A 25,205-nucleotide genomic window follows, 5' to 3' on the forward strand; every position below is an offset into this window, starting at 1 on the left:
GAACGGTCACAGAGGAGGTCGTGAATGGAGAGATTCAGAATAGTAATTAAGGCGTGGCAAGGCTAACCCTTCACGTTAATTTAGAGACGGTCAGATAACAGGGAGTCAGTCGTTTACGTAGAGGTGCTAAAAGTTTTGCCAAAGCAAAAAATCTGTAGGCTACAGACGTAGCCTACACATACTCGTATTTGCGTTCATACGTACCAATATACTGTCAGACGTCCTCACCAGCACAGAAATACACGCAAGCAGACCCACATACTACACACTGACATGTCTTGGTAAACGCTTTTTAAGTCATGTGCTGTGCTGGCCAAAAAAATAGTGGACGCAGACACTGACTTCAGACCAGACACTCACTCCTGTCAAACAGGCACGCGGTGAACTAACCCGTCACAACACTGCCACCATGTGGCCCGAGTTACAAAACACTCCAGATTCATCTTGCGCACAGCAGAAGGGGGTAGTGGCGCGCGATGGTTTGTATTTCCAGCTGTTAAAATTATACCACTATGATCCTGTCAGTCCACACAACCTGTTGTAGAAAGCATGTGTTGGGTTAAAGTGAGCTTATAAAACATTATAAACAACTGTGTTCCTCAATGCAGATACATATTGTTTGAGGGAATTAATGTCATTAGTGATTCGTTTCAGTAATGCTGCATACTTCTGTTCTTTATTTTGTGCATATGTGTGTGATATTTAGTAATGATGTATTTTATATGCAGGGTTAATGTGTTTTTTATAATAGGATGCTTTCATAAATACATAGAGATGGAAACCGTATTAAGATTTGGGAGCCTATGATAAATGAGGCCACCTGGCTGACATCATTTATGAAAAGCATGTGAATGGGGTGGTCGGAACATGGATTGTAATATGAGAATAATTAAATTATACAGTACCATGCTGCACTTACCTCTTTATACATGCATATAACAGTGCCTGCAGAATAGCCTATGTAATTAAAACAAAACAACAACAAGGTAAAACTAGTTCAAATTAATCATATACTATAAATGAATCGTACTGATCCTAAAAACTAGTTTCAGTTGTAGACATTTTATATTGTTCTTTCTTCACAATTAAGCACTGTGCCATCCAAATCTAAATTGCACGAATCATTATTTTCTTTATAAATGAAAAAAAAATCTGGAATGGGTCTGTGTTGTTTTACTCAAGTACTAAAGATATAATGCAAATTATTCTAGTTTGCTACATTAACAAAGAGAGGTGCGATATTCAGCAACGAATATTGTCTATCAACCCCTGTATTTAGACCTTTTATGCCTCTTTTTACAAGATGTAATAAGTCTCAGGTGTCCCCAGAATGTCCATTTTTGACCAGAAGGAAAAACATACTATTTTCGTGCATGTATCTTTAAATGCAAATGAGATTCTGCTCCCCATCGCGCTTTCCAGAAGAGGGCGCAGCCAACAGCTTTTGCCTTGGTCCGGATACTACCAAAAACTACCAAAACATATTGATTTTGACTATCATCTATCAACTATCACACGGCCACGCTCATGTGACATTGCAGTTCTTCATCATCATGTAAGTTTTTTTATTTGCATGCATTTTAAAGCCATATCATTCTTAACTTCGGATATTTGATTTTCTGAGTGCACACAACCGATGCACGCGCACACAACCGATGCACGCGCACACAAAGCTGGCTGTCAGATGGTGTGTCTGGTGAGTATTAAACTAATTTCTCTTCTGCTGTCTGAATGAAACGCCTACTTTTCTAGATCCAATCAGGTTCCAGTTGGAAAAACTAAGCCACGCCCTCTATTTTTCTCATTTAGTATTCCGTTTCTCTCGAAATACATCACAACACTGAAATAAAGTCGGTTGAAACTTCTGGTTCACAGGAACTTTAAATGCTCTGGCAAGGAGATAAACATGGCGGACTCTGTACAGCTCACTCAAGGCAGGGTTTATGCTAATAAGGCAGTTTCCATCAGCAGTTGTGGGCAGGGCCTCAGCATGTGACCTCACATTGGAGCACATTCCTGAATGGCTCATTTTGAGCACCCGATTCGAACGTTATCACTCGATTGAATGGGCGTTATCAGTGGTTAATCAGCTTATAGATATGCAGGTTCGAACGGGTGTTTTGAGACACTGTTTCAGATTTATGGGGAAAATAATGCCGCGTTCCAGGCAACCTGTAACCCGTGTTTTTCCAACTCGTAACTGGGAGTACATCGATCTAGTACGAGTTCACGGGTGGGAAGTTACGTGTTTTACTGCCGTTCCAGTGCACTTTCACGGGTATAAGGTTGGATAAACACGGGTTACAGGTTGCCTGGAACGCGGCATAACAAATGGGGTGGATGGATTTTTACCACAATTGGGTTGTTGTGTAAAGAGCACACACTGCAGACACATAAATATGTTCGAAAACAATATAAAAGTGAATTTTGCGTAATAGGTCCCCTTTAATATTTGAATACAGCTAAACACAAGTAATCAATCATGAAAAAAACAGACAGAATTATATTTTAAAGTATGAACATTTATTCACCTGATTTTATTCCTATCACACAAATGGCTCTGTATAGCAAAGCTTCCATAAAGATTCCCCACAGAAAACAATAGCTGATAGTATTGCTGTAGCTTTGTTTGGAAAAAGCTAGAGTGTCTGTTTTTACTCTCACTGTTTCTTTTTGTTTTTTCATTATCTTGCTGGGAAAGTTTTCCACAATCCACATTCCCAACATTAGTTTTTTTGCCAAGGAACTTTAATCTCACCTTCGAGACCTGAACATGAAGGAGTACAGACAAAAGATGATGTATGCACTCTAGTATACTAACATGTCTAATATGTGAATTGTTCTATTCCCAATATAAAGGATATTTCCTGAATAACATTAATGTTTGATTATAATATTTTACCACCCTCTACCTCTCACTTTCGCTCGCTTTGACCCTTCCGTTTTGATTTTTGAACACTTTCACTCGTCTGGTTCTCACCACCCTGTTCATAGGATGGACTACTCGAACCATGTACCGTCGTGAATACTTTGTTTGACTCTGTCCCATTCCTTTCACACTCTGAGGAGCCAGTCCCTTGCCGTCCCCTCCTTCCTCACCCTCCTCTCGGTAACCATGATGACGGAGGAAGGGTTCCAGGGTTGCTAGGCGATTGTTAAGATCTGTGATGCGCCTCTGTAAGTGGGAGACTTCTCTGAAGAGATCATTTAGGGACTCCGAGAGAGGACGAACCCTGTGAGAAAGAAGAGTGTGAGATGGGACTGGAATGTGTGAGAGTGAGTGTGTTTGTGTGCAACGAGAGAGAAAAATAGTGTATAATCGTTCTTCTGTGCTTCTTCCGTAAGGGTTTGGCAGATTTATACAGCAAAAAAATGTACTTAAATGGCATGAAACAAATTATTTTTTCATATAAGGACATATTAATTCATATTTTCATATTTCATATAAGCCCTACACTTTAAACACTCAACTCTGGATCAATGTATCAAGTGAGACCTAGGAATAAGAGTGTTAAGATGGGAATGTTGTGTCAATTATGCATTATTGATGTGAATAAGGAGATTTTTGCATTCATTTTAGTGCACTATACGTGGGGTCAGTAAGTCAAAGAACATACATTAACAGGACGTAGCTTAAAATGACAAGGCTGAGCTTCTGGTCCTTCTAGCCAAGACCTGCCTCACAAAAAGGTCACAGCGCTACTGCCTCCAGGTGTGTTAAAACGCTCAGTGCCAGAGGATGACGAGTCCTTTGTACACCACATTATGACAACTGTCCGATCCTGCTGCTTCACGAACAACAACAAAAAGAAAACAGCCTTTTCATTCGGTAGCTCATCTGGTCTATAGCATTTTCACAGCTAGACTAGGCCTAATGCTAATCTCTCTTCTGGTGTCTGCCATCCCTTACCAAAATTAACCATGGTTTTATTATAGCCTAAGTGTAGTAACCATGTTTTTGGTGGATTGATTACCATTCGTATAACCATAGTTTTACTACAAATAGCATGGTTAAACTATAGTTAGTGTAGCAAAAACCATGGTTAATTTTCGTAAGGGATAGGCTACTTATCCTCAAATGCATCCAAAATCCTGCCATCCAGTCGTGTTATTAGTTCCTTTATGCTTTTTAATTTTTTTACGTGATACTTATAGGCCCATTTATTCGTTGTGCTGCGTCCTGATGCTTTTCAACCGCACTGTTTTTCTCTCACGAGCACCGCTTTTTTAAATGCTGTGTCAAGTTAACCCTTAAACGCATAGCCTACTTCGGGTCTTTTGTGACCCGGGACGTCATTCACTACCCTCCTCCTCATTCATTTTTTTAAAAGTTAGACATTGAATATTCATAGTATTCCTCAATCAATTCATTATAAACAATATAACAAACAAACAAAAAAAAAGTTTCCCATTCAGTTTTTGTAAAAATTGTGAAGGCCGACCCGAGGTGTGTAACTGTGTAAGTATATTTTTTTCTGCACAATAATAATTGAATCTTTTATGACTGAATAAGTGCAATGTCTGACAAGTCTGATTGCCTGATTGAGAATATGTTTGAGATCGTGAATATGAGCCAGATGCTGAATGCACTGGGAAATGAGCTCTGACGAGGATAGTGGTGATGGTATAAAACATCTGCTCAAACTGAACCCTTCCAAGCTCCAAAAGGTATCAAAATATGCTTTATTTTCTTGTTCTGTAATTGTTACTCTGATATCAGTTGAGTTTTATATTATCATGACAGATCCATCCATGTTAGATATTGATCCGGGTCGCTTGACCCCAATATGTAATAATGATTGGCGAAACATTCATGCATTTAAGGATTAAAGATAGGGTAGGCAATTTTCGGAGCGGCTTGCAATAGCAAGTTATAGCAAGCATGCCCTGGTGAAAAAAAATATGCTAAGTATACTTGCAGACTAATTTGTGCTAACACACTAAAGTGTGTTAATGATTAGGTAACTTGAAGTGTGCTATTTTGAAACAAATAATTTTGTACTAAGTATATTTTAGTTGTAATTAAACAACTTTAAGTGTATTTAGTGTACTAAATTGGAACAACTTCAAGTATACTTGTACTTTAAGTATACGCCTGTGTAGGGACTAATTACATGCTTGATCTTGATTTGGGGATCTGGAAAGGTCCACAAGCCAGGACTCGAACTTGAGTCTCCCGAAGCACAACGGCGCACTTGCCCATGAGGCTATCGGCACCTACTACTACAAATTGCACACTTTGTCTTCAATAACAAGTGCACATTATTAGACAAATACAACTTAGCTATACTTTGTACAAAATACTATTGTATACTATAATGTATGTTGAAAGTATACATTATTGTATACTATAATGTATGTTGAAAGTATACTTTCATTGCATTGTTACAATGATCATTTCCAGCACACAGTTAAAATATACCTAAAATATATTTTTAATAAAGTGCAAATAAATACACTTTTAAAAATAAACAGAATTTTCACTTCAAGTATATTTTTTCTAAAATGTATTTTTAGAAAATATAAAGTAAGCCTACAATTATTTTAAAGTGTGTTAAAAGTTGTATTGTGAAAACGGGTAAAAGCATGATGCTAATATACTTTTAATATATTTAAAGATAGTAAACTTTTTGTAAGTATATTTGCAGTGTACTATTGAAAAAGGGAATATATTTCAAATACAAAAGTATCCTTTTTTTCACTAGAAAAATTCAGAGTCTCCTCTTTAGCTTCAGCATTTAATTGGTGGTAAATGTCTTGTAAACCTTTTTCATCGGGACTTAATTTGTTAGTAATTTTTTAGCTAGTTAAGTAGTTTACGTGTTTGTTATTGGTGCTTGATGTCTAGCTTCACATGCTTTGTGTATTATTAGCTTGATCTGGTAATTGGCACTAGTCGGATACTAAACAGTTGATAAAATAAAAGAGATCAGCTACCTTCAACAGTCTCAGTCTGAATTTCATTATTTCATGTACTGTACATGCAATACAGTCATTCAGACAGCATGTGTGCCTGAAAAATCTTTTTCTGCCATTTTAAGTGCTGTTTCAATGCTTGTGGCTTAGAATGAGCTTCATGAAAACAATCTCCTTAGGGCTAAGGGAGTGAGTCTCTTAAACTGCCGACTTCAGGATAACAAACCCCAAAGGACGCTGCATTTTTCTTGTTTATATAAAACCGTCCAACAAGCTGCTTTCATGTGCAAAAAAACTTTAAGTGAAAGTGGGCAAAACAAGAAAGCTTTAGTGAACGTAGCAAAGGGAGATAGGCCTAGCTACTTGTTACAGATAAGTGTCGTAAGAAATGCATGTTATAACATATTGGCGGTTGGTTAACACTAATTGCTTTGTACTTCAGCACCATAGTAAAAAGTCTTTGCAATGAATTTGTACAGGTATCAGGAAGTACAATGCGTTACCTGGAGTAGTCTGGCAGAAGGGCATTGGGTTGTGAGTGTAAGAGGGTCTTGATATCTTTGAATATGCGTTTGCCCCAGGCGTCCAACACTCGAGTCACGCTGCGTATGTTAGCCACGTTCACATTCTCCGCTGCCGTGAGGGCAAAGACAATGAGGTTAGTCTTTAATAAGGCCGGCGACTACATGACAAGAGGCTGTCTGATACTTCAGAATAGGTTTATTCAGGTTTCTTGCACCGGACTACAGGGCTTTAACTTCAAAGGGTGGCATTAGGAGATGTCTGTTTGTGTTTTAGCCAGGCTGACTGATAAGGGTATGAGTTATTTGGTGTACACTGGTGGTGGTCAGCAATGTGACTTGAATTGAATATTAGATATTAGCTCCATGAAACTGTAAATCTAAACAAAGGTGTTGCAGCCGAGTCCAGACTGACCAACATAGACCAACACAATGATTTGATTGTTTGTGAAATGGACGCATCACAGAATATTCCCTCAGAATTAAACACAAATTTAAGCAGATATCCTCAGAATTGAACTTATTATGAAATATAAGGCTAAAAGTATATAAAAATAAGTAGTCTCAACTAAGTTTAACACATTTTACCATTCTTACATCCATTCTATATATAAAACCAATACATATTATTTATCTGTTTTACCTCCTTCTCTGTAGTTCCAATTCCCATAATCCACTTCGTTGCTCATCCCAAAGCATGAAGACAAAAACGCCATGGCCACCATAGGCACCATCAGTATCTTCTTTGCCGTGGGAACAGTCATGGTGAATAAGTGGCTGAGATGTCAAGGAGAGGCAAGGAGAATAGCAAACAATTAAACAAGTACTAAGAAAACTCCCAATGTAAGGCAAGAGATTTAAACCTTTACCCTGCCAATACATCTGGCACATGGGAAAGCACTTTGTTTTTTCCAGGACAAACAGCCAGAAGTGTTTTAGCGTCCAATGATTCTGTGGAAAATAGTGCAGAGGCGTGTATTTTTATACGATTATTCATTGTATACGTTGTCAATTTCTCCTCAGGACAATTTGGGCTTTTTTTTTGTCCTTTTTTATTAGAATTTAATATTAAAGTTTTCGAGGCACAAATGTGTTTATTTATTTATTTTTATATATTTATTTATACCTTTTCTACACTATCCAACTATTAAAATCACACAACAAAGTAATAATTTTCACTTAATCTGTTGAAATAATATTTAATGAATTATAGTAAAACTATTTTAAATTTGTTTTTATTTACCAAAATGATTGCTTTGAAAACAAAAATGTTACATCCATTTGGATTACTTCTACAGGGCCTTCATCATATTTTGAAAATTAAATAAAGTACACAAACTCAGACTCACTTTCCAAATTTTCTATATGTTAAGAACTTCCTCTCTTTGACCACTGATTGAAAAAGTGAAATTGACTTTATTCTATTAGTTTCGTGCTTTATTTCCGTGGCCTCATGCCCTTCACCTCCAAAGAAGAATCACTCAAGTGTTGGGTATTTCTGGTCTATTTAAATGAATGACTAGTTCATTCAGGAACACAGAGGGGAGATGGATGACGGGCTGATTGTCTTGTGACTGGCCTAACTGATAGCAAACTCAATTAGTTTTATTTGAAAGAAAATCTCCTTTGTGCTGCATTGAGCCACAAGGCTCAATGACTGAGGCACAGAGAGCTCTCTGAGGTAAGATAACTGTGAGAACGCACAATCAACATGATCATTAGACTAAAACAATCACATTGCAGAGAAATGCTGCAGTAAAGCACAGAGAAACTGCAGTGAGAGGGAGTCCAGAAGGGAGAGAGAGCTTTACATAATATTGAACTTGGAGATCATAGTAATTGACTTTGTAGAGTGAGTCAGAAAAGAGGCATTTCTTAAAATGGCTCCATGACGTCGTGGCGTAGCAGAGATCTGGATGTGCTCAAGAATCCGAAAATCACAGGATTAATGTTCGATCAGGACACTTCTGTCAGTTTGAACCCATTTCACACATTTTTTTTTTTCCTTCAAATCATGCAGTCTCTCAAATTCAGAGAGAAGGAGCTGACATACAACATGGATATCAATCAAACACTTACAACAGACATTAATACATCCTAAACATTGATTTCTCAAACTTGCTGTAAAATTGATTTTTGATGCTTTATGAGTTCTAGACTGATCCAATTGCAAGATATGAAGGATATATCCAGCAGAGAGAGGCGAATTAGCAGAATAGTAGAACTGCAGGACACAGATAAGTGCAATATTATAGAACACATGCTTTCAATTCCACTTAAAGTTACTTACTTTTTCAGGGAACGAGATGTGGCTTTCCTCTCTCTTTTTTGTCCTCCTCTCCTCTGCTGTAATATCACTGTCCTGTCCACTTCTTCTTTCTGAATGCCGTGTTGAAGTCGATTGACAGTCAGACACACTTAAACTTATTTCTGCCCTGCAAGAACTTGTGTACATTCAACTCTCTCTCTCTCTCTCTCTCTCTCTCTCTCTCCTCTATCTTATCCCCTCCCTTCTTTTTTCTTTCTATCCCCCCCCCCCCCCATCCATCTGTTGGCCTCTGCCTTCTCACTCCTTCCCAAAATATCACCCTTTCCAGATGTGCACCTTTTCTGTAGATTTATTTTGTTTTCTCTATCTGATCATTTGCCCTTTTTCATTTATAGTGACACACACACACACACACACACACACACACACACACACACACACACACACACACACACACACACACCTAGTAAATACCTTTCATAGACAAACCTTTCACAGACATTATAATAATAATGCTATACCCAACCTCTAAACCAAACCCTTACAGAAACCTATTGACATTTTAAAGCAAAACACGATTTAGCTGATTTATGTGCATTTTAAATAGTGATAACCACTTCAGATGATAACTCATCTGTCAGTTTTTAACATGTTTGATTCTGTGTGAGGACATTTTCTCACAAGAATAGACAAATCTACAGAGAGAGAGAGAGAGAGAGAGAGAGAGAGAGGTAGTTTCACATGATTTCTGTTATTCAATCAAAAGGCTCTTTAACACTGCTGAGCAAAAATTGCATGAACTTGCATGTGGCTTTCAGTTGGAATGTTCTTTTATTAAAAACACTGCATTCATAATTCACTCTTCACTTCTCACTGTATTATTTCCAAGGTTACAGTTGGCGAATCTTTGTCTTCCACTTCAATAAATGTCTTTTACACCTGGATAAAAAAATGTCCAGACTTGTAATAAAAATATCTGCCAAAGGTAATACCATTTACCTTGATTGTACTTTTGACTATTTTCAGTCATAAAACAATTGTTACCAACCTCAAAATCAAGATAAATACTAGGTTGTTATGCCAATTATATCCTGGAATTGCAGCAGAATAAATATACACATTTATAATTCAAAATCAACTTCCTTTTTTTTATTTCTCTGGAATGAACCTGTTCTTTTTAATGCCTTGTGTTTGACTCTCATAATGACTCCAGAAAGAAAAAAAAATGATGAAAAAAAGATTATGGGACATGAAATATTTTGATTCCCTGGTATCCAGATGTTATATTTGTTGTGCTCTTTTTTCGCTCTCCCTCTCCCTCTGGTATGTGAGGTCAGTTTTGCCTGGCTCATACGAGTGAGTATTCCTTTACTTCAGCTCAGCAGTCACAAGGCACACATGCACCTGTTTCTCATTAAATAAGGCAATTTGTCACCTCTAACTGAATTCCTTGCTCTTTTCTTCTCCTTGCTCCTCATTTATCTCTCTATCTCAGTCTTTTTATCTTTATCATGGAGGATTTGAGGTGCTTGTGCAGTCTTGATGGCTTAAATTTAGTTTAATGTTGTTGGCTTTTTACGTTTTCACTTATAAACACTTATAGACATTATCATCTGCCCGTTATCAGATAGGCTATTATACCTACTTTAAAGTTATACTAAACGGTGGGAAAACTTTATTTGACGATTCGCTACTGCTGTTTTTGATTTATCTGCCCTGGCGCTAATTATGTGTATTTCAGTGACAGTGATGTAATCATTACGTAATTCATTTTTGATGATTTTGGAAGTCCTCTTTATTTGATGTGAGTCAGGCGCTCTCTCGCAAAGTATCACGTGCTCTTCTGCTGCCACCTGGTGGTCAAAGACAAGGTGCACTATTTTTAAACCAAAATTTTTCCCTAATTCGAATTAGCAAACTAGCAGAGTAAAGACGCCTATTGTTTCTGCATTTAAATATAGGCTATAATTAAGCATCTGACGCGAGCATGTGACCTTTTTTTTAAAAGACCTGAACTGAATTTTTCCCACACGCTTCGTAAAGAAACTACATTTCAGTGAAACTTTGTTTTTAAAACTGTTTATATTCAGACTTAAGTATTGCTACGTTTTTAATATACCAACCAAAGAACAACAGTTCTGTTAAAGGACAAAATTAAGAAAGTGAGCTTGTGGTGTCAGAGAGGAAGTGTTTACTGAGGATTTCATGAGATTGTACTTCACGATGTTTAGGGTCCTGTGCACTTCCAGTCTGATGTAATATGGCTTAACTTCCTGTGTTATTACGTTTTTTTTGTGTTTTTTTTTTTTTACCACTTCTTTTGGAAACTTTGTGCTGGATGGTGATATCTGAGTTTGATGAAACAACACAAAGAAAGAAAAGGTGGATTCATTTGTTTTTTAAATGAAAGGACATGTACATTTTGCACATATAAAGATGTATGCTGTGCTGTGTTGGATCGTAATACTGTGCTGTTGGCAGGAAACTCAAGGTATAGTTGACCATTATTTATGTGTCATTGCAGTGTGTTTCATTTCATTTTCGTTATTGTATTGCTGGATTTCTCACCCACACTCTCTCAAAATGAATTAGAAAGTTATGAACATATCATGAGAGCACAGATGGTTCAATAACACCATGATCTTTCCTCTGTCCCTCCAGCCAAATCTAAAATCTCTACGTTGAACAGTAGAACCAGAGTGGCACTAGCAGGAGACGAGCTTTACTTCAACCTGTCAGTGGTAATTCCAGCAAACCTCAGCTTGAGCCTTCAATGCTACACCCAGAACAGGAGAATTTGGAGTAGTAGAGGTCTTAAAAGTGAATTTCTTGACAAAAAAGAGTCTGTGAAAGCATGTATCAAAATGCCCAACAGCTCCAGTTCTGGCAATTACTTTTTTCGTCATACATTGGGAAAACCTGGGGACAGTTCGGAAGTGCATTGGGTGGTTCATGTGAGAGGTGAGTCTGCAGATCATTGATCATCCAGGATTGGTCTTACGTTTTATGTGCGCTATGAATGAAATGCACGGGTGCCTTTTGCTAATCTCTCAGGCGCAACTTAAACAGTATTAAAATATGTAGGAATCTTGATAGTGGTTTTTACTTTTACTTTCATTTGATAAATGTGTGGCTTGTGAGCCAATAGATAGGCTTGACTGATGAATAAAGAGGATCATTATGGATTCATAAAAAATGATGACAGCAAAAGAAGTCTGAGTTCAGCCATGTGACATGCTAGACTGAAACTGTCACTTTCAGCAAAAGTAAAACAACATTTCTCTCTATTTCCCCTTTTTTGCTTCGCTCCCATGTCCCATGTCCCACCCTAACTCTCTGTTCTCCAGATAAAGGTTATCAGGAGCCAGACGAGGAGTTAGAAAATGACATTATCACAATGATGGCTTTCTCAGGAATTCTTCTCATCTTCAGTGTTGCCGGCTCACTTTACATATTAAAGAGCTACAAGGTAACACTTGGCCACACATGTATAGCACATACTGTAATAATTCAACCTATTCTCAAATTGTGTATACTTTATGCAATACTTTGGGGTTATAGATATGGACTGTTATCTAGACAGTATTCTGTCTGTCAGTTCAGAAAAGATTATCTTTGTTTTATTATGCAAGATGTGTAATTCCAGAGTTGCTTTGATTGCAAGATAGTGCCGTTATGAGCAGAGAAGGGCAGACGTGTACAATCCAGAAAACCACATGTGTTACTGTTAGTTTCAGCTCTAGTTTTGCCTCTTTTTTTAGGATCAACCTCCTTGTAGAGATGACAAAAATGTAGTAGCAGAGCAGAGACCCGAGGAAAGTGATGATGTGATGCTAGATGAGAATGCTGCATCTGCATCACTCTACACAGTGAGATTTCTTTTTCTTTGCCTCAATATTTGGAATTTATTGGGAAATGGTTTTAGTAAGAATTTTAGGCTTAATAAGGGCTAAGGTTTTATGCATCACCTTATACTCCCTTCCAACAGGCGCTACAATACAGATCAAGCTCCATTTATGATACATTGGATCCAGAGATTATGATGCATGAAGAAAACACAAGAAAGAAAAAATCAGATAAAGAGGTTTGTTTAATAGGGGGAAATTGTGCAACATTCCATGACCTCTAATAATGGCCTATGTTAAATTATTATTAATTATATTATATGTAGGTCTACATAAATATGGTTGTAAATTTAAATGTAGTCTTGATTATATAAACATTTCTTGAGGATAGAATCATGCACTGAAGGTACTTCATGACATACACTTTGCATTTATGGTAAAACATAAATACTTACAGACTCAGACACACAATTAAACCACAAAGCACATATTATTAACAACAATACAGCATTCAGTAAAAGTGGGGAGGGAGGGGGGATACGGGAATTAAACCTTATGTCTCCCTTAATCAAAAAGTAAATTTGTCAGAATTAGAATTTTAGTGTTGTTTTAGAATACCAACAGTTTCTATTGCTGTGTTCTCTTTCAGCACTGCAAAGCCCAAGAAGAAGTATTTGATTCTATTTATGAAAACCTGTGAGGAATGAATGAATTTTACCTGCTTGAATGTACTTGGAGTCAAATAAATATATTTTGTATAATTCATATTTTATGGACCAGTGTAACATAACATAACATAACATAAAATAAATGAAAGATTAAAACAACTGAAAGCTGTGTCAATATGTGTCGTTTCACCCCAAACCTCTCGCCTCATCTCCTGCATAAATCCGAATTTCTGTAGTCTGTGAAGTGTGAAAACCAATCAAAAGACAGCTTCAGATGTGTGCAACCAATGGGAACTCTCGAACTGGAACTTCCTGTGTGTTTGTCCCTCCTTCTTAAGTGTCAACAATGGCAGCCGAGGGAGATTTTCTGGTGCGCTACCGGGCAGTGTCAAATAAACTGAAAAAGTAAGAGCTACAATAAAAGATTTATATTACTAATAAAATAATATTTTCAATGTTATCTCTGGTTGAAAATCAATGTTGTGTACAATATTGAGCGTGACCAAAGAATGTCATGACAGCACTACACAACCCACACTAGCACGTTGCTAACTAACTTAAATGTAAAGAGATACGAAATGAAATTATCCCATTAATGTACGATTTATGTATAAACAGGTGATGATCACATCTTTTAGATGTTTATTTTCATGCCAGCTTCTTCGCATAACGTCCAGCCTATCAATTTAATCTCATTTAGTGGCGTTTTAATATTTCGCTCTTCTTTAAATCACAGACGTTTTCTACGGAAGCCTAATGTTGCTGAAGCAAGTGAACAGTTTGGTGAGTACTGTATCAGAAGACTGCTCAGATAATGTGTAGCAGTGCTAGTCACTGTTTATGATTGAATGACATCTTTCCTCAGGTCAGCTGGCCAAAGAGCTGAAACAGCAGGACTGTCCTCAGTATGCTGCCTTCTGTAATCTCGCCATGGCCCGGTAAGTGATCCATTCATTAATGCTTGTGATTTACAATAAATTAAATATCATAGAATAAATGTACATGGATTCAAATAATAATAGTAAAATAATTTAAATGAATCAAAATGTTGATTTAACTAAATAAATAAAAAAAACGAATACATCTAACAGTACAGTTTTATAGATTTCCAAATAATATTTGACACAATTAATATAATTTTAATTGTGTAAATTGGGTCTTTATACATAAAAATAATATTGCTGGTTTTTTTTTTTTGTTGGTTTTTTTAATTGTAGAATTGGGGTCCCTCGCATGAGGCTGATAATACTTGGGGGTCCTTGGTGGCTAAAAGATTGAAAGCTCTTGCTCTTGTCTAGAGAACATGCTGAAATGTTTCTGTCTTCGTAGCTGTGAGCAGACTCTGTTCAACGCTCCAGGAGAAGCCCTGGCTCTGACTGAGGCAGCCCGACTCTTTCTGGCCTCGGAACAGGAGACTAAAGCGCTGATGGCTCCCGGCTTCGATGAGAATATGCAGGCAGCAATGAACTGCTATAGTTTTGCCATTAAGGTATTTATCTCAATCAAAAGTATTAATAGTTACTTAAACTCATGCAGATAAGCATATATAAACAAAGGTTATTCATTTGCGGAAAGTTGGGCTCAGATTTGAATATGCCGTTTTAAATAGAATCAAAAACATAATTTACATTGTAAGTGTCTTTTTATGTTTTCAGTACAAATAAAACAATGTTGCTCCTGCTTAGCTTGCCATAGTTTTATTTTAGTATCATTGAGGTATTAGCTTTTATTTTATAAAAAAAAAAAAAAAACTTTTAATATAGTTCTTCTACATTTTTATTTCAGTTTTATTTATTTTAGTTAGGGCTGTCAAAAGATTAATCGCGATTAATCGCATCCAAAATAAAAGTTTGTGTTTGCATAATATATGTGTGTGTACTGTGTATTATTATTTTGTATATATAAATGCTTGTAAATATTTAAGAAATATTTGCATACATATACTGTATATATTTATATATAATTTATATTATATATAAATATAATTTTTTTATATATAAATTATACAAAAATCAATTTTTTTCTTAAATATATACAAGCATGTGTGGGTATTTATATATAGAAAATAATTATACACAGTACACACACATATATTATGTAAACACAAACTTTTATTTTGGATGCGATTAATCGCGATTAATCTTTTGACAGCCCTAATTTTAGTACATCAAAGTGAAACTAAATTTAAATGTTTTCATGGGAACTAGCTGAAATAAAATGTTTTCAACTAAAAATGAAAAACATTTTATGCATTTTGGCTGTTCATTTACACGACAACGGCGTTTTGGGGGCCTGAAAACACAGACTTTTGAAAATGGGTTTCAAAGTGCATGTGTGAGAACGTCATACTCATGCATATTATGTGTTCAGTCTATAGGCGCGTAGTGTTTCTTTACAAAGTGACAGCGCCAACTACTGGCCTCTCAGCAGAATACAGCGATTTTAGTCGTTTTAGCGGATCCGTGTGAACTTGGATCGTTTTGACAACGTTGACGTCTGTACGTGAAAAACCGCGAAGGAAAAACGTTTCCGTTTTTAGTACATTATTGTCGTGTAAACGTACTCAGGTTTTTTTAAACTTTATTTTATTTCAACTAACAATTTATTTATGTTTTTAGTTTTAGTTAACTATAATAACTTTGCCCTGAAAGAACATCAGTCCCTCATTCACTTACTATTACCGCCTCGCTCACAGTTAGAAGAAGAGAGGATGAGAGTAAACCACTACAAAGCAAAGCAACATTTGTTACTAAAGTAATAGTTCACTCCAAAATGAAACGGTTTCAGCTAATTTCCGCTTGCTGCTAGCTGCTATTTCACATGCTTCATGTTAAAATGCTCTTAAAAATGTATTGTAGTCATTTGAAGAGTACTGCTGGATTCATATAGTAAAAAGCCTAAAATCTTGCAATCACATGCAGATTTTGTGTTTATTTAGATGTCATACTGCAAATATGTACTTATATATTGTTTAGGTCTATATTGAGATGAATCAGCCTGTTATGGCGGCCAGTCTCTCACTGGAGCTTGGCAATGCTCTGAAGGTGAGACATTAATCATTGTAATTCATGGGGAGTCTTTCTCTTAATAAATGAATTTAAAACGCATATCGACCTTCTTCCACAGTGCCTCGGCATGATGTGGTCCTGTTTATATATTTGTGTGTAGGAGATGAATAGACCGGGGGAGGCGATAGTTCATTTCCAGAGAGCCGCAGAACTGCAGATTCAGACTCCAATTGAAGCCCTGCTATCACTGTGGGAAATGGCCTCCTGCAAAATACTGACCCGTGAGTTCAAACAGAGGAGCGTTTTCCTGATTCATTTCATGCGTTGAGTTTCAGATGTGGTTCTGTGGTTGTCAGAGCAGTGATGTGATGTTTGATCGGCAGGTGATTATGATGGTGCTCTTGCTGTGCTCTCAGAGATGCAGCACATGTGTCAGGAGAGAGGGCTACAGCTCCCCGGCACCAACACCCCTGTCGGTATGAATATGATGCACTTTCACTACATTCAATAAATACAATCAATATTAGTTTTGAAATCTAGGTGTGTGAGGTAAGCCAGTTACGATTATTGATTCCTCATCTAATCGTGGTTTTTCGACATAATCGCAATTATTTGAGATAACCGTAATAATTTTGCAGTTTACATTTCAATTGCATTTTGCCAACAAATTAAAAAAAAACTCTGTTGCCTTTTTAAATTATTTTTATTATTATATTATAAACAATTCCGAGTAAAAACATAACGTATTAGGCTTATACTGTAAGTCACATGACCTAATCAGAATTAAAGTGCCCCTATTATGCTATTTTAAAGGTCCCGTATTATGCCCCTTTTCACAAGATGTAAAATAAGTCTCTGATGTCCCCAGAGTGTGTATGTGAAGTTTTATCTCAAAATACCCAACAGATCATTTTTTACAGCATGTTTAAATTGTCATTTTTGGGGGCTCAGGAAAAACGCGCTGTTTTAGTGTGTGCCCTTTAAATGCAAATGAGGTGCTGCTGCACGACACAGGGGGCGGAGCTTCATGAGCTCATGCTCAGTCTCTCAGGACAATTTCAGCTCACGGAATGATGATAATATCAGAAACTCTCAGTAACGGTGTTCATTTCGAGTCGGACAATAATGCCTACAGAGTCAGAGTGCTGTATAGAGATGAAACAGGTATAGTTTAGTAGTTTAATTACGGTTATAACATATTTGTCATCTGCTTGTATGTATCCACTATTAATAGCCTACAAGTCTGCTGTTTCGGACCAGGTCCGAATGATGATCAAACATATACTGATGAGTTTAATAAAGTTTATTGTACATCACACAAAAGATGAAGCGTCAGTTTTACTTCAGAAAATCACCATAAGAGCTGAGTAAACACAGTAAGTTATAAGAAGTGCGCAAGTACATAAACGAATTTCGGTAGAGTTGAGGGAGCATTTTCTTTAAAAACAAAATAATTCCACCTCGTCTTCGGCGGCTGCCTCAGATTTCGGGAGTAAATAGAGAGCGCTATGTGGATTAATACATCCAGCCACACAACACGTACAACGCTTGGGAGTCACAAGCGTTCTCGTCAGTGCAGCAGCTGTGAACTCGATCAGGGCGGGTCTATGTTAGAACGGCAGTGTCTGTCAACACTCGTGGGCGGGGCCTGTGCTTAGTGACGTCACTAAAACAGCATTCTGAAAACAGGTCGTTGGGAGACACTGCTGATTATTTATGGGGATTAATAAAAAAGGAGTGAGTGGATTTTTAGCACTATTGGCTGGTTGTGTACACACTGCCAACACACATTTATGTCCAAACAGCATGCAAAAGTGAATTTTGCATAATACGGGACATTTAAATGTTCCTAATTTTGTTTTGGAGGTCTACTACAATAGGTTCACATGCATCCAAGGTCAAAAAACACTTTCATTTTCTCAAAATATCCATTGCACGTCACCTCATTTCTCAAAGAGTCTGAAAATTGTTTGTTTGAAGATTCAGTCTCTCTAAACCCCTCCTTTCCACGAGCTACTCTGCTCCGATTGGTCAGAGATTGGTCTGTTGTGATTGGTCTACCGCTTATGACGGAAATGAAACGGCAGTTACCATATCTGATATTCAGCCCCGGAGAGCTTCCTCAGCACTGGCGTCGGTTTATCCGTATCAATTCCAGTGCGAGTCCTCATCCATTTGAAGTGAATGCAAAGTGGATTCACAGCGCTAAAAACAGCGTCTTCTCGACATGTTGACAACATGAACCAAACTGTTCCAGTCTCAGCTACAACTACAGTGTTTGAGGGTCAAAGTAGATGTCATTTGCGGGCAGCCAATGAATACCATAGACAGGCATTTTGAAAATGTGTTACGTTGTCATGTCGGTAACAGGAAGTGAGATGGAATTGCTGACAATGCGTTTCAGCAGTTCAGAATCTATTCGGAGACGACAACTTTATTTGTCATGCACTTTCATTTTAAAACTTTGCAGACCTTTTTAACTTCACAAAAATCTGTGTTATAAATGTTCAAAAATATTTGAAAAATTTGAAATGATAGCACACAATTCATGATCATGACAGGCCTAGTATGAGGCTCGGTGGCCATATTTTAGGGACTTTCACCAGATTTGCTGATCACATATTTATAAGCAGCAGTCATATGTTTTGTGACTGATATTCATGCTCATCAAGAATCTGTTTTGCGGTTTTACTGAGTCAGCAGTCCTTTTAATTTTGTGTGGACATCAGCTAATAATAATGGCAGGGAAATTAAATGTGCTGTAAATGCTAAAGATTCATGCTTCAGTTGTGTTTGTCTTAATTCCAGGTGCATTTATGGATATCATAGCAAAGTGTGAAATCTCCAGGGTATTGCTGTTAATGCTGCTTGAGGTAAAGTAAATATTTTAAATAAGCTCACCTCACACGTTGGACAAAATATGAATAAATCAGACCTATACCATAAGTGGGTTTATTTACTATCTCAATAAGCATACTATATGTTTGTGTCTGTGTTTTAGCCTCCCCCTCAAAAGCTGCTACCCGAACACGCTCAGACACTAGAGCGATACGCCTGGGAATCCTTTGACTCACACAGTCAGGGTAAAACTTTCGAAATAATAGAGAACCAGGCACAGTGTTTTATTTGGTTGCTATTCTGTATAAACTGTTGTTACACCTTCTGTCCTCTAGTAAACTTCCTTCCAGAAAACGTGTTCCTTCTCCTACAGTCAGTTGTGGTATGTATTTAAAATCTATTTATGTAAAATTAGGTCGTTAAAACATACAGTGTCCAACGCTCTGAGATCACATTTAATCTGCATTCAAAATCCAGTTTAAACCTGGAAATATGTGGTATGGCATTAAATAAGGAATAATTATACTTACTAAATATGCAACATAAACTACCATTCAAAAGTTTTGTGTCAGTCATTTTTTTAAAAAAGGAATAGTTTTATTCGGTACCAGTTCAGCATATTAGAATGATTTCTGAAGGATCATGTGACACTGAAGACTGGAGTAATGATGCTGAAAATTAGGCTTTGCCATCACAGGAATATGTTACATTTTAAAATATATTACAGTTCTAATAATATTTCACAATATTACTGTTTGTTCTGTATTTCTTTTACTGGCCTGTTTACAGATGGCATGTCAGGAAAAGGATACAGAATCTCTCAAAGCTCTCCAGACAGAACTATGGTAAGCTTTCTGTATTTCCCACCTCATACTAGGCATTTATCCATATTATATTTAAGCCTTTGCAGTTAGATAACCATTTTGAATCACCTTGCTCTTGTCTCACAACAGGCCTCTCCTTTCGGCAGAACAGAATCATCTCCTCCACTTAGTGGTTCAGGAGCGAATTACACCCTCCGGTCAGGGCATATGATTCGGCGCCATACACCCCCACAAAACACTTCTTATTGGAACATTCCTATGCCAGTGCCTGGTGCATTTTGCATGAGGACTGTAGAAGGTCACTGGACCTAGTAGAACTGTACAATCACATGTGAGAAAGCTTATCATTTCTCAATTGACATCAGGTTTCAATGTCTCTTATACAAACATGCTTCTTATCCTCCATTTTCATATTATGATATTGTGTTTAAAAAAATGCTTAAAGCTGTTAAATATTGATGTTGTAAATAATAAAAATTGAAAAGAGATTCTTATGGCAAGGTTTTTATTTGTGTGATTTACTAAAATTAATGTCCTCCCTGGTTTACACTGTTTGGCTTTGCAATGAAAAAATAAAATCCAATCTGCAAAATAAAAATACATCTAGAACTGACTGAAACCAAGCAAAGCAGAAACTGCATAACTCGGATAATGAGCTTCTTCCTTGAGAGGATGTTGAATAATTACTCCCATAAAAATAGTACATTTTGAAAAGAAAAGCATTCTGAAAGTTCTTTTGGAGTATTCTGTGCTCTAGAATTAGAATCTTACAGGGTGATCATCTGACCACATGAACAATCAATCATGCTAATCAAAATAGTTGACACCCATGATGTCATTATCAAGAAAACAACAGAAATAGTTCAGGAAATATGATGGCAGAGTGTTTGTACAATCAAATTACAAAAAGTCTACATGACCAAGTGAATGATCACAAACTGAGCAGCACCATAATGTATAGCAGTAACAAAGATTTGACCCTTATCTTGACCTACAGTAGAGACTATCCTGTGCTATTGCAATCAACAACATAAATTAAAAAAAAAAAAAAATTTTAATTAAATAAACCGGTTTGAGACAAAGCTAGTTCTTAAAGTGCAAGTGATGTTTAAAACTACACTTTATAACATTTTTCTATATGTACTTTATATGTACAACTTAGTTTTTTTTTCTTTATACATGTTATAAATACATTTTGTACAATTCATTCTTGTATATACTGTATTTACTTTGCCATCTTTACACACTAACCCCTGCAATAAAGTTTGTTCAGACCCTCTAACTGCCCTCAGTGCTTTGTGGAAGTAGGAAGACTACCAATCAAACCAATCTATAGCATTACTCAAAATAAAAATGCTGAGTCAAGGCTTTCACCTATTTAAAACTTGCTCAAACGTTTAAATGAACTGCTGATGCTATGATTTGCAGTGCACATTTCTACATTTCCATCATAGGCCTGTATTCAAGACAACTCATTCATTTTCAGGTATTGCACCTACACTTTGAAGTAGTATAGTTAGTCAAACTCCACATTAAAGTTAGCATGACAAAAGAAAGGGATATCCAAGGCTGTACATTAGCACTGAGAGCGAGGGCTAAAGTTTAATCCACTCTCTTGCGCAGGACGATGTACATAATTCCCGTAAAGAGGGTCAGCAGCCATCCAAACCAGGCCATGATGTAGGACCAGCCATACCAGCCACCCTTCTCACCTCTGTGAAAGTGATCGGTGTAGACTGACAGAGCCACCATTATGCAGAAACCTAGGGGTGCAAGAGAAACATATAAATGTACAACAAAAATGAATGTCTGTACAACCTGTATGTTTTTTTTATACATGTACAAATTTTGAGACAACAATCCACACTAGTGGTCGACCAGTTTGTCCGATAAGTGTCAGAAGCGAACTGTTATTTTGACAGTGCTGGGACTTTTATTTTGACAGTGATTAGAACTTATTCTCCATCTTACTTTACTGTCTTTGTTTAACAGTTTTATCTAAACAAATTGACAATATTAGACATTGAAAAACGCAAACAGTATATAAATAAAGTATTATGGCGTTTACCTTTCTATTCGTCATAGAAAAGTAAACGCTATAATACTCCTAAAGTATAATACTTTTTTTTACAGATTTAGTTTTTTATTTGCATATTTATATATCTTCCAATTAATTATTTCTAATTTAGTAAATACTTAAAATAAATATACATTTTATTGCAGCAACTGTTATGCATGTGTTGTTTAAATTAAAGTGAGTGATATAAAATATATTGGCCACCCTACTCTCTAAGATATCAGCATCAGTCATCAAAAAATCCATATTGGTCGATCGCTTATAAACATACAAACGCATCTCAATGACGCCTTAATTTATGTTATGAGGTGGCGATTTTGTATGAATTTGTACAATTATTAGAAAAAAGTAAGCATGAAGGTTCACCCTAACTCCACCCCTAAACATACCCGTCACAGGGGCGTAAGGAGATTTTACGAAAATTTATGAATGAGATTGAGTGAATTAGCCACCGATTAGCCAAAAAGAAAATTGTTACAAATTGTGTTGCAGATTTTCAGAAGCAGGGACTTACAGGAGATGAGCTGTACAACACCAGAGATGGTGAACCGTTTTCCTTTACCCAGAGTTAAGAGTTGGAATATGAACACGCACAGAGATAACACAGCAAACAGGCAGGACAGCACTGCAAACGCCTGAACCGCCTGCAGATAGTCTAGAAGGAGGGATTGAAGGGACGTCAGTGAGTGTCCCAGTCTGTACACTCTTAAAAATCAGGGTTCTTTATTGGAATCTATGGTTCCATGAAGAAAATTAACCATCCAGGAACTTCTCCGTTGCACAAAATGTACTTTATATTGGTAAAAGAGTTCTTCAGGTGATTAAAATGTTTTTCACACTAAAAAAAAAATGGCTTGCTGAAAGGTTCCTTGGGAAACCCAAAATAGTCCTTCTATGGAAATGACAGTAAACCCAGTATTTGAACCTTTGTTTTTAAAAGTGTAAAAGTTAAAAAAATCAAATTATTTGTCATACCTTTCCTGTATGAGGTCGGTATATCCATGTACACCCAGACATCATCATTGTTCTCCATCACCCATCTGCCCCACAGGTCTGTATAAAGGGTCCTTGTGAACCACCATGCCTGGGAAAATACAATAAAAAAACTACCATTAGCTACAAGCAAATAACAATATAGTTACTGAAAATGATTGACTACTAGTGACAATACAAACACTTACAATGCAAACATATTTACATTTCATTACATATCCACATAAAAGAGGAAAAATATTAACTTACATCATCTATAGTTGCCCAAAAGAGGATGAATATTGTAGTCAGATGAAGCAAACAGATTCCAGCCAAGGCCTTCAACATATTCAGAGGATGAGAGGAGGAAACAGGGTGGAACAATATCCCGCTGAAAGGGAGGGAAATATTATAAGACATGACATCTTGTGTTTAAGAAATACTCCACATCGAAAGGTCCAGTGCGATTTAGCCTCCATCTTATGATGACTGAATGAGAATTGCCACGTTTGAAATGAAAAAGTTGTAAGAATGTATGCGAAGTGTTTAACTGTGTCCTATGCACTGGTGTTGAACGGAGGAGGAAGAGGGGTTTGATGAGATCTTTTTAAAATGAATATATGCTTTCATTCACACAGTACTTTTACTTGTGTGCTACTAACAATTAAAGCCATGTGTGTTTGCATTTAAGTCAGGCAGATTTTCCCAGTATGCTGATGGCCTATGACATCACCACATTAAAGCTGCATGATCCAAAGCGATAGATAACCATTGTTTTGTTATTATAGGGTTACCTCTCCTTTTGGAATACTAGCTTCGTTTCCACCAAGATTACATGCACAAATCTCCAACGACTGTTAAACTACATGTCACGAGGGAGTAGAAGGTTTTCTTTAATGACCTTTTCTTAAAGTCACACATATGAACTGAGACGTACTTTAAAATGCTGATGCATGCTGTTCATACAAACAACAAGAAAGTTACGAGAAAATATTGTGTTAAATCCCATTTAAATTAAAAACTATAACAGTTCAAAGCAGACCTTTTGCCAATGCATTCATTTCATACACATTGTATGCCCGTTCAAAATAACGTTGATGCGATCAACAATGCACAACAATCTGTTATTTATTGTCACATATCTACATTAGCCTACATACATTAGACGAATATACAATAGAATCCTGATTGTTCCCGCGAATTACAGATGTGCGACACAGAAGCAATTCGTGTAACGTCATACTTTCGGATGCAGCTTCATCCAAATTCTAAATGATCTGAAATATATTTCCCTTTGTGTTATTTCGATTCTAATTCTAAGATGCTTAATTGCCTCAATAAATGCTAACTTAACAACCTGAATTCTACAGCGATGGTACAGATAATAAAACATTACCTTGGGTATTTTAAGCTCTCAATTTATTTCTTGCTTTTCGTAGCCTATCTGATGACCCACCATCCGAGGATCCGCACTTCCCCGCACCTCGTCCGCTGTCTCGCCCCCCTCCCGCACTCTTTTGCTGCATAGAGGACCCCACCCATCCCAAGGACTTACTTTTAAGTCCATTACGCATCCCACATCCAGATTGCGAAATCCTAGAACTGTAATTGTCGCTCACGGGAAATTCATGCACAATGTGTAGTAATAGACACACAAACGTTGGTTTCTCTGAATGTAAAAACAGCCATCAACATATTTTATTCAAATGCCGAACAGCTCAATGTTTAGACGCCTCCTTAAAAGCACTGGAAATTGTACTTTTGCCGCATGCTCAATAATTCTTTGCAAGAGTTTGCGAGGTCGTCATCCTATTACCTAAAGCTGTGATGTGCTATAGCTACAGCGATCTATCCGCATGCCGCAGCATCCTCCTAACTCAGCTCTTCTGGAGATGCACGGTGACCGCAGACTCCACGCTCGCCCGGTGTCGCACACATAACTGCAGGGTTGAAAGGGATGCAGTGCACGGGCCAAACGCAGCACATGGCTACCCAACAATAGGGCGAACCAAGCGCCAATCAAACCCCATCTCTCCAATCATGATAAAGTAGCGCAGGCAGAAAGTGATGCGCAGGTACTTGATGACTCATCTAAAGTAGGTTTGGAGCGACACCTACTGCGGATTGAACGGAGCAGAATAGGTTAGATCAAGGCTAGTTGTCAGTGTTTTTTCTCTGTGCGTTGTAAGTTTTGTTTCCAACATTTTTTGTGTGTGTGTGTAAATTTTCCAACTTTGTTGTGTGTAAATGAATTATAATGGTTATAA

The 25,205-nt window shown here is 37.0% G+C and overlaps 4 protein-coding genes across 11 annotated transcripts; 2 read left to right on the forward strand and 2 right to left on the reverse strand.

Moving 5' to 3' along the window:
- Positions 1 to 1,437: 1,437 nt before the first annotated feature.
- On the forward strand, positions 1,438 to 13,381 carry nfam1 (NFAT activating protein with ITAM motif 1). Of its 5 annotated transcripts, none has more exons than XM_079850266.1 (7): positions 1,438 to 1,555; positions 11,117 to 11,197; positions 11,368 to 11,667; positions 12,054 to 12,175; positions 12,468 to 12,575; positions 12,695 to 12,790; positions 13,201 to 13,381. In XM_079850266.1, the coding sequence occupies exons 2-7, from the start codon at positions 11,143 to 11,145 to the stop codon at positions 13,249 to 13,251; spliced, it is 732 nt and encodes a 243-aa protein (XP_079706392.1). In that variant the 5' UTR covers positions 1,438 to 1,555; positions 11,117 to 11,142; the 3' UTR covers positions 13,252 to 13,381. The 5 variants fall into 5 exon arrangements, with proteins under 5 accessions (XP_079706392.1, XP_079706394.1, XP_079706391.1 ...); XM_079850268.1 differs by lacking the exon at positions 1,438 to 1,555 and adding an exon at positions 10,017 to 10,062; XM_079850265.1 differs by lacking the exon at positions 1,438 to 1,555 and adding an exon at positions 10,140 to 10,231.
- Positions 2,424 to 9,167, reverse strand: LOC307153569 (uncharacterized protein). Its single transcript, XM_079863111.1, has 4 exons — positions 8,728 to 9,167; positions 7,081 to 7,214; positions 6,420 to 6,549; positions 2,424 to 3,233 (listed from the first exon to the last, which is right to left on the reverse strand). Exons 2-4 carry the CDS (start codon positions 7,199 to 7,201, stop codon positions 2,909 to 2,911), a joined length of 576 nt encoding a protein of 191 aa, XP_079719237.1. The 5' UTR covers positions 7,202 to 7,214; positions 8,728 to 9,167; the 3' UTR covers positions 2,424 to 2,908.
- A 146-nt stretch (positions 13,382 to 13,527) lies between the features above and the next one.
- On the forward strand, positions 13,528 to 20,611 carry f8a (coagulation factor VIII associated). 2 transcript variants are annotated; one of them, XM_079854456.1, is made up of 12 exons: positions 13,528 to 13,624; positions 13,956 to 14,002; positions 14,085 to 14,157; positions 14,549 to 14,708; positions 16,195 to 16,263; positions 16,388 to 16,508; positions 16,611 to 16,703; positions 19,036 to 19,100; positions 19,229 to 19,310; positions 19,401 to 19,447; positions 19,855 to 19,910; positions 20,019 to 20,611. In XM_079854456.1, the coding sequence occupies exons 1-12, from the start codon at positions 13,566 to 13,568 to the stop codon at positions 20,098 to 20,100; spliced, it is 954 nt and encodes a 317-aa protein (XP_079710582.1). In that variant the 5' UTR covers positions 13,528 to 13,565; the 3' UTR covers positions 20,101 to 20,611. The 2 variants fall into 2 exon arrangements, with proteins under 2 accessions (XP_079710582.1, XP_079710583.1); XM_079854457.1 differs by lacking the exon at positions 16,195 to 16,263 and having other exon boundaries at positions 20,019 to 20,387.
- A 77-nt stretch (positions 20,612 to 20,688) lies between these two features.
- LOC307148734 (epithelial membrane protein 1) lies at positions 20,689 to 24,882 on the reverse strand. Of its 3 annotated transcripts, none has more exons than XM_079854496.1 (5): positions 24,755 to 24,882; positions 23,209 to 23,329; positions 22,942 to 23,050; positions 22,481 to 22,621; positions 20,689 to 21,652 (listed from the first exon to the last, which is right to left on the reverse strand). In XM_079854496.1, the coding sequence occupies exons 2-5, from the start codon at positions 23,284 to 23,286 to the stop codon at positions 21,492 to 21,494; spliced, it is 489 nt and encodes a 162-aa protein (XP_079710622.1). In that variant the 5' UTR covers positions 23,287 to 23,329; positions 24,755 to 24,882; the 3' UTR covers positions 20,689 to 21,491. The 3 variants fall into 3 exon arrangements, with proteins under 3 accessions (XP_079710622.1, XP_079710623.1, XP_079710624.1); XM_079854497.1 differs by having other exon boundaries at positions 24,335 to 24,868; XM_079854498.1 differs by lacking the exon at positions 24,755 to 24,882 and adding an exon at positions 24,494 to 24,564.
- Positions 24,883 to 25,205: the final 323 nt, after the last annotated feature.

Source organism: Squalius cephalus (assembly GCF_949319135.1).
Source record: "Squalius cephalus genome assembly, chromosome: 2".
Taxonomy (NCBI): domain Eukaryota; kingdom Metazoa; phylum Chordata; class Actinopteri; order Cypriniformes; family Leuciscidae; genus Squalius; species Squalius cephalus.

Coding starts and splice junctions, on each gene's coding strand:
- LOC307153569 (XM_079863111.1), bottom strand. CDS start 7,201: ATGACTGTTCCCACGGCAAAGAAGATACTGATGGTGCCTATGGTGGCC. Junction 6,550..7,080: donor TTGGAACTACAGAGAAGGAG/GTAAAACAGATA, acceptor CCCTCACGGCAG/CGGAGAATGTGAACGTGGCT. Junction 3,234..6,419: donor CTTCTGCCAGACTACTCCAG/GTAACGCATTGT, acceptor TCTTTCTCACAG/GGTTCGTCCTCTCTCGGAGT.
- nfam1 (XM_079850264.1), top strand. CDS start 11,110: ATGAAAGGACATGTACATTTTGCACATATAAAGATGTATGCTGTGCTG. Junction 11,668..12,053: donor TTGGGTGGTTCATGTGAGAG/GTGAGTCTGCAG, acceptor TCTGTTCTCCAG/ATAAAGGTTATCAGGAGCCA. Junction 12,176..12,467: donor ACATATTAAAGAGCTACAAG/GTAACACTTGGC, acceptor CTCTTTTTTTAG/GATCAACCTCCTTGTAGAGA.
- f8a (XM_079854456.1), top strand. CDS start 13,566: ATGGCAGCCGAGGGAGATTTTCTGGTGCGCTACCGGGCAGTGTCAAAT. Junction 14,003..14,084: donor TGAAGCAAGTGAACAGTTTG/GTGAGTACTGTA, acceptor ATCTTTCCTCAG/GTCAGCTGGCCAAAGAGCTG. Junction 19,911..20,018: donor GCTCTCCAGACAGAACTATG/GTAAGCTTTCTG, acceptor GTCTCACAACAG/GCCTCTCCTTTCGGCAGAAC.
- LOC307148734 (XM_079854496.1), bottom strand. CDS start 23,286: ATGTTGAAGGCCTTGGCTGGAATCTGTTTGCTTCATCTGACTACAATA. Junction 23,051..23,208: donor TTTGGGCAACTATAGATGAT/GTAAGTTAATAT, acceptor GTATTTTCCCAG/GCATGGTGGTTCACAAGGAC. Junction 22,622..22,941: donor ACCGACCTCATACAGGAAAG/GTATGACAAATA, acceptor CCCTCCTTCTAG/ACTATCTGCAGGCGGTTCAG.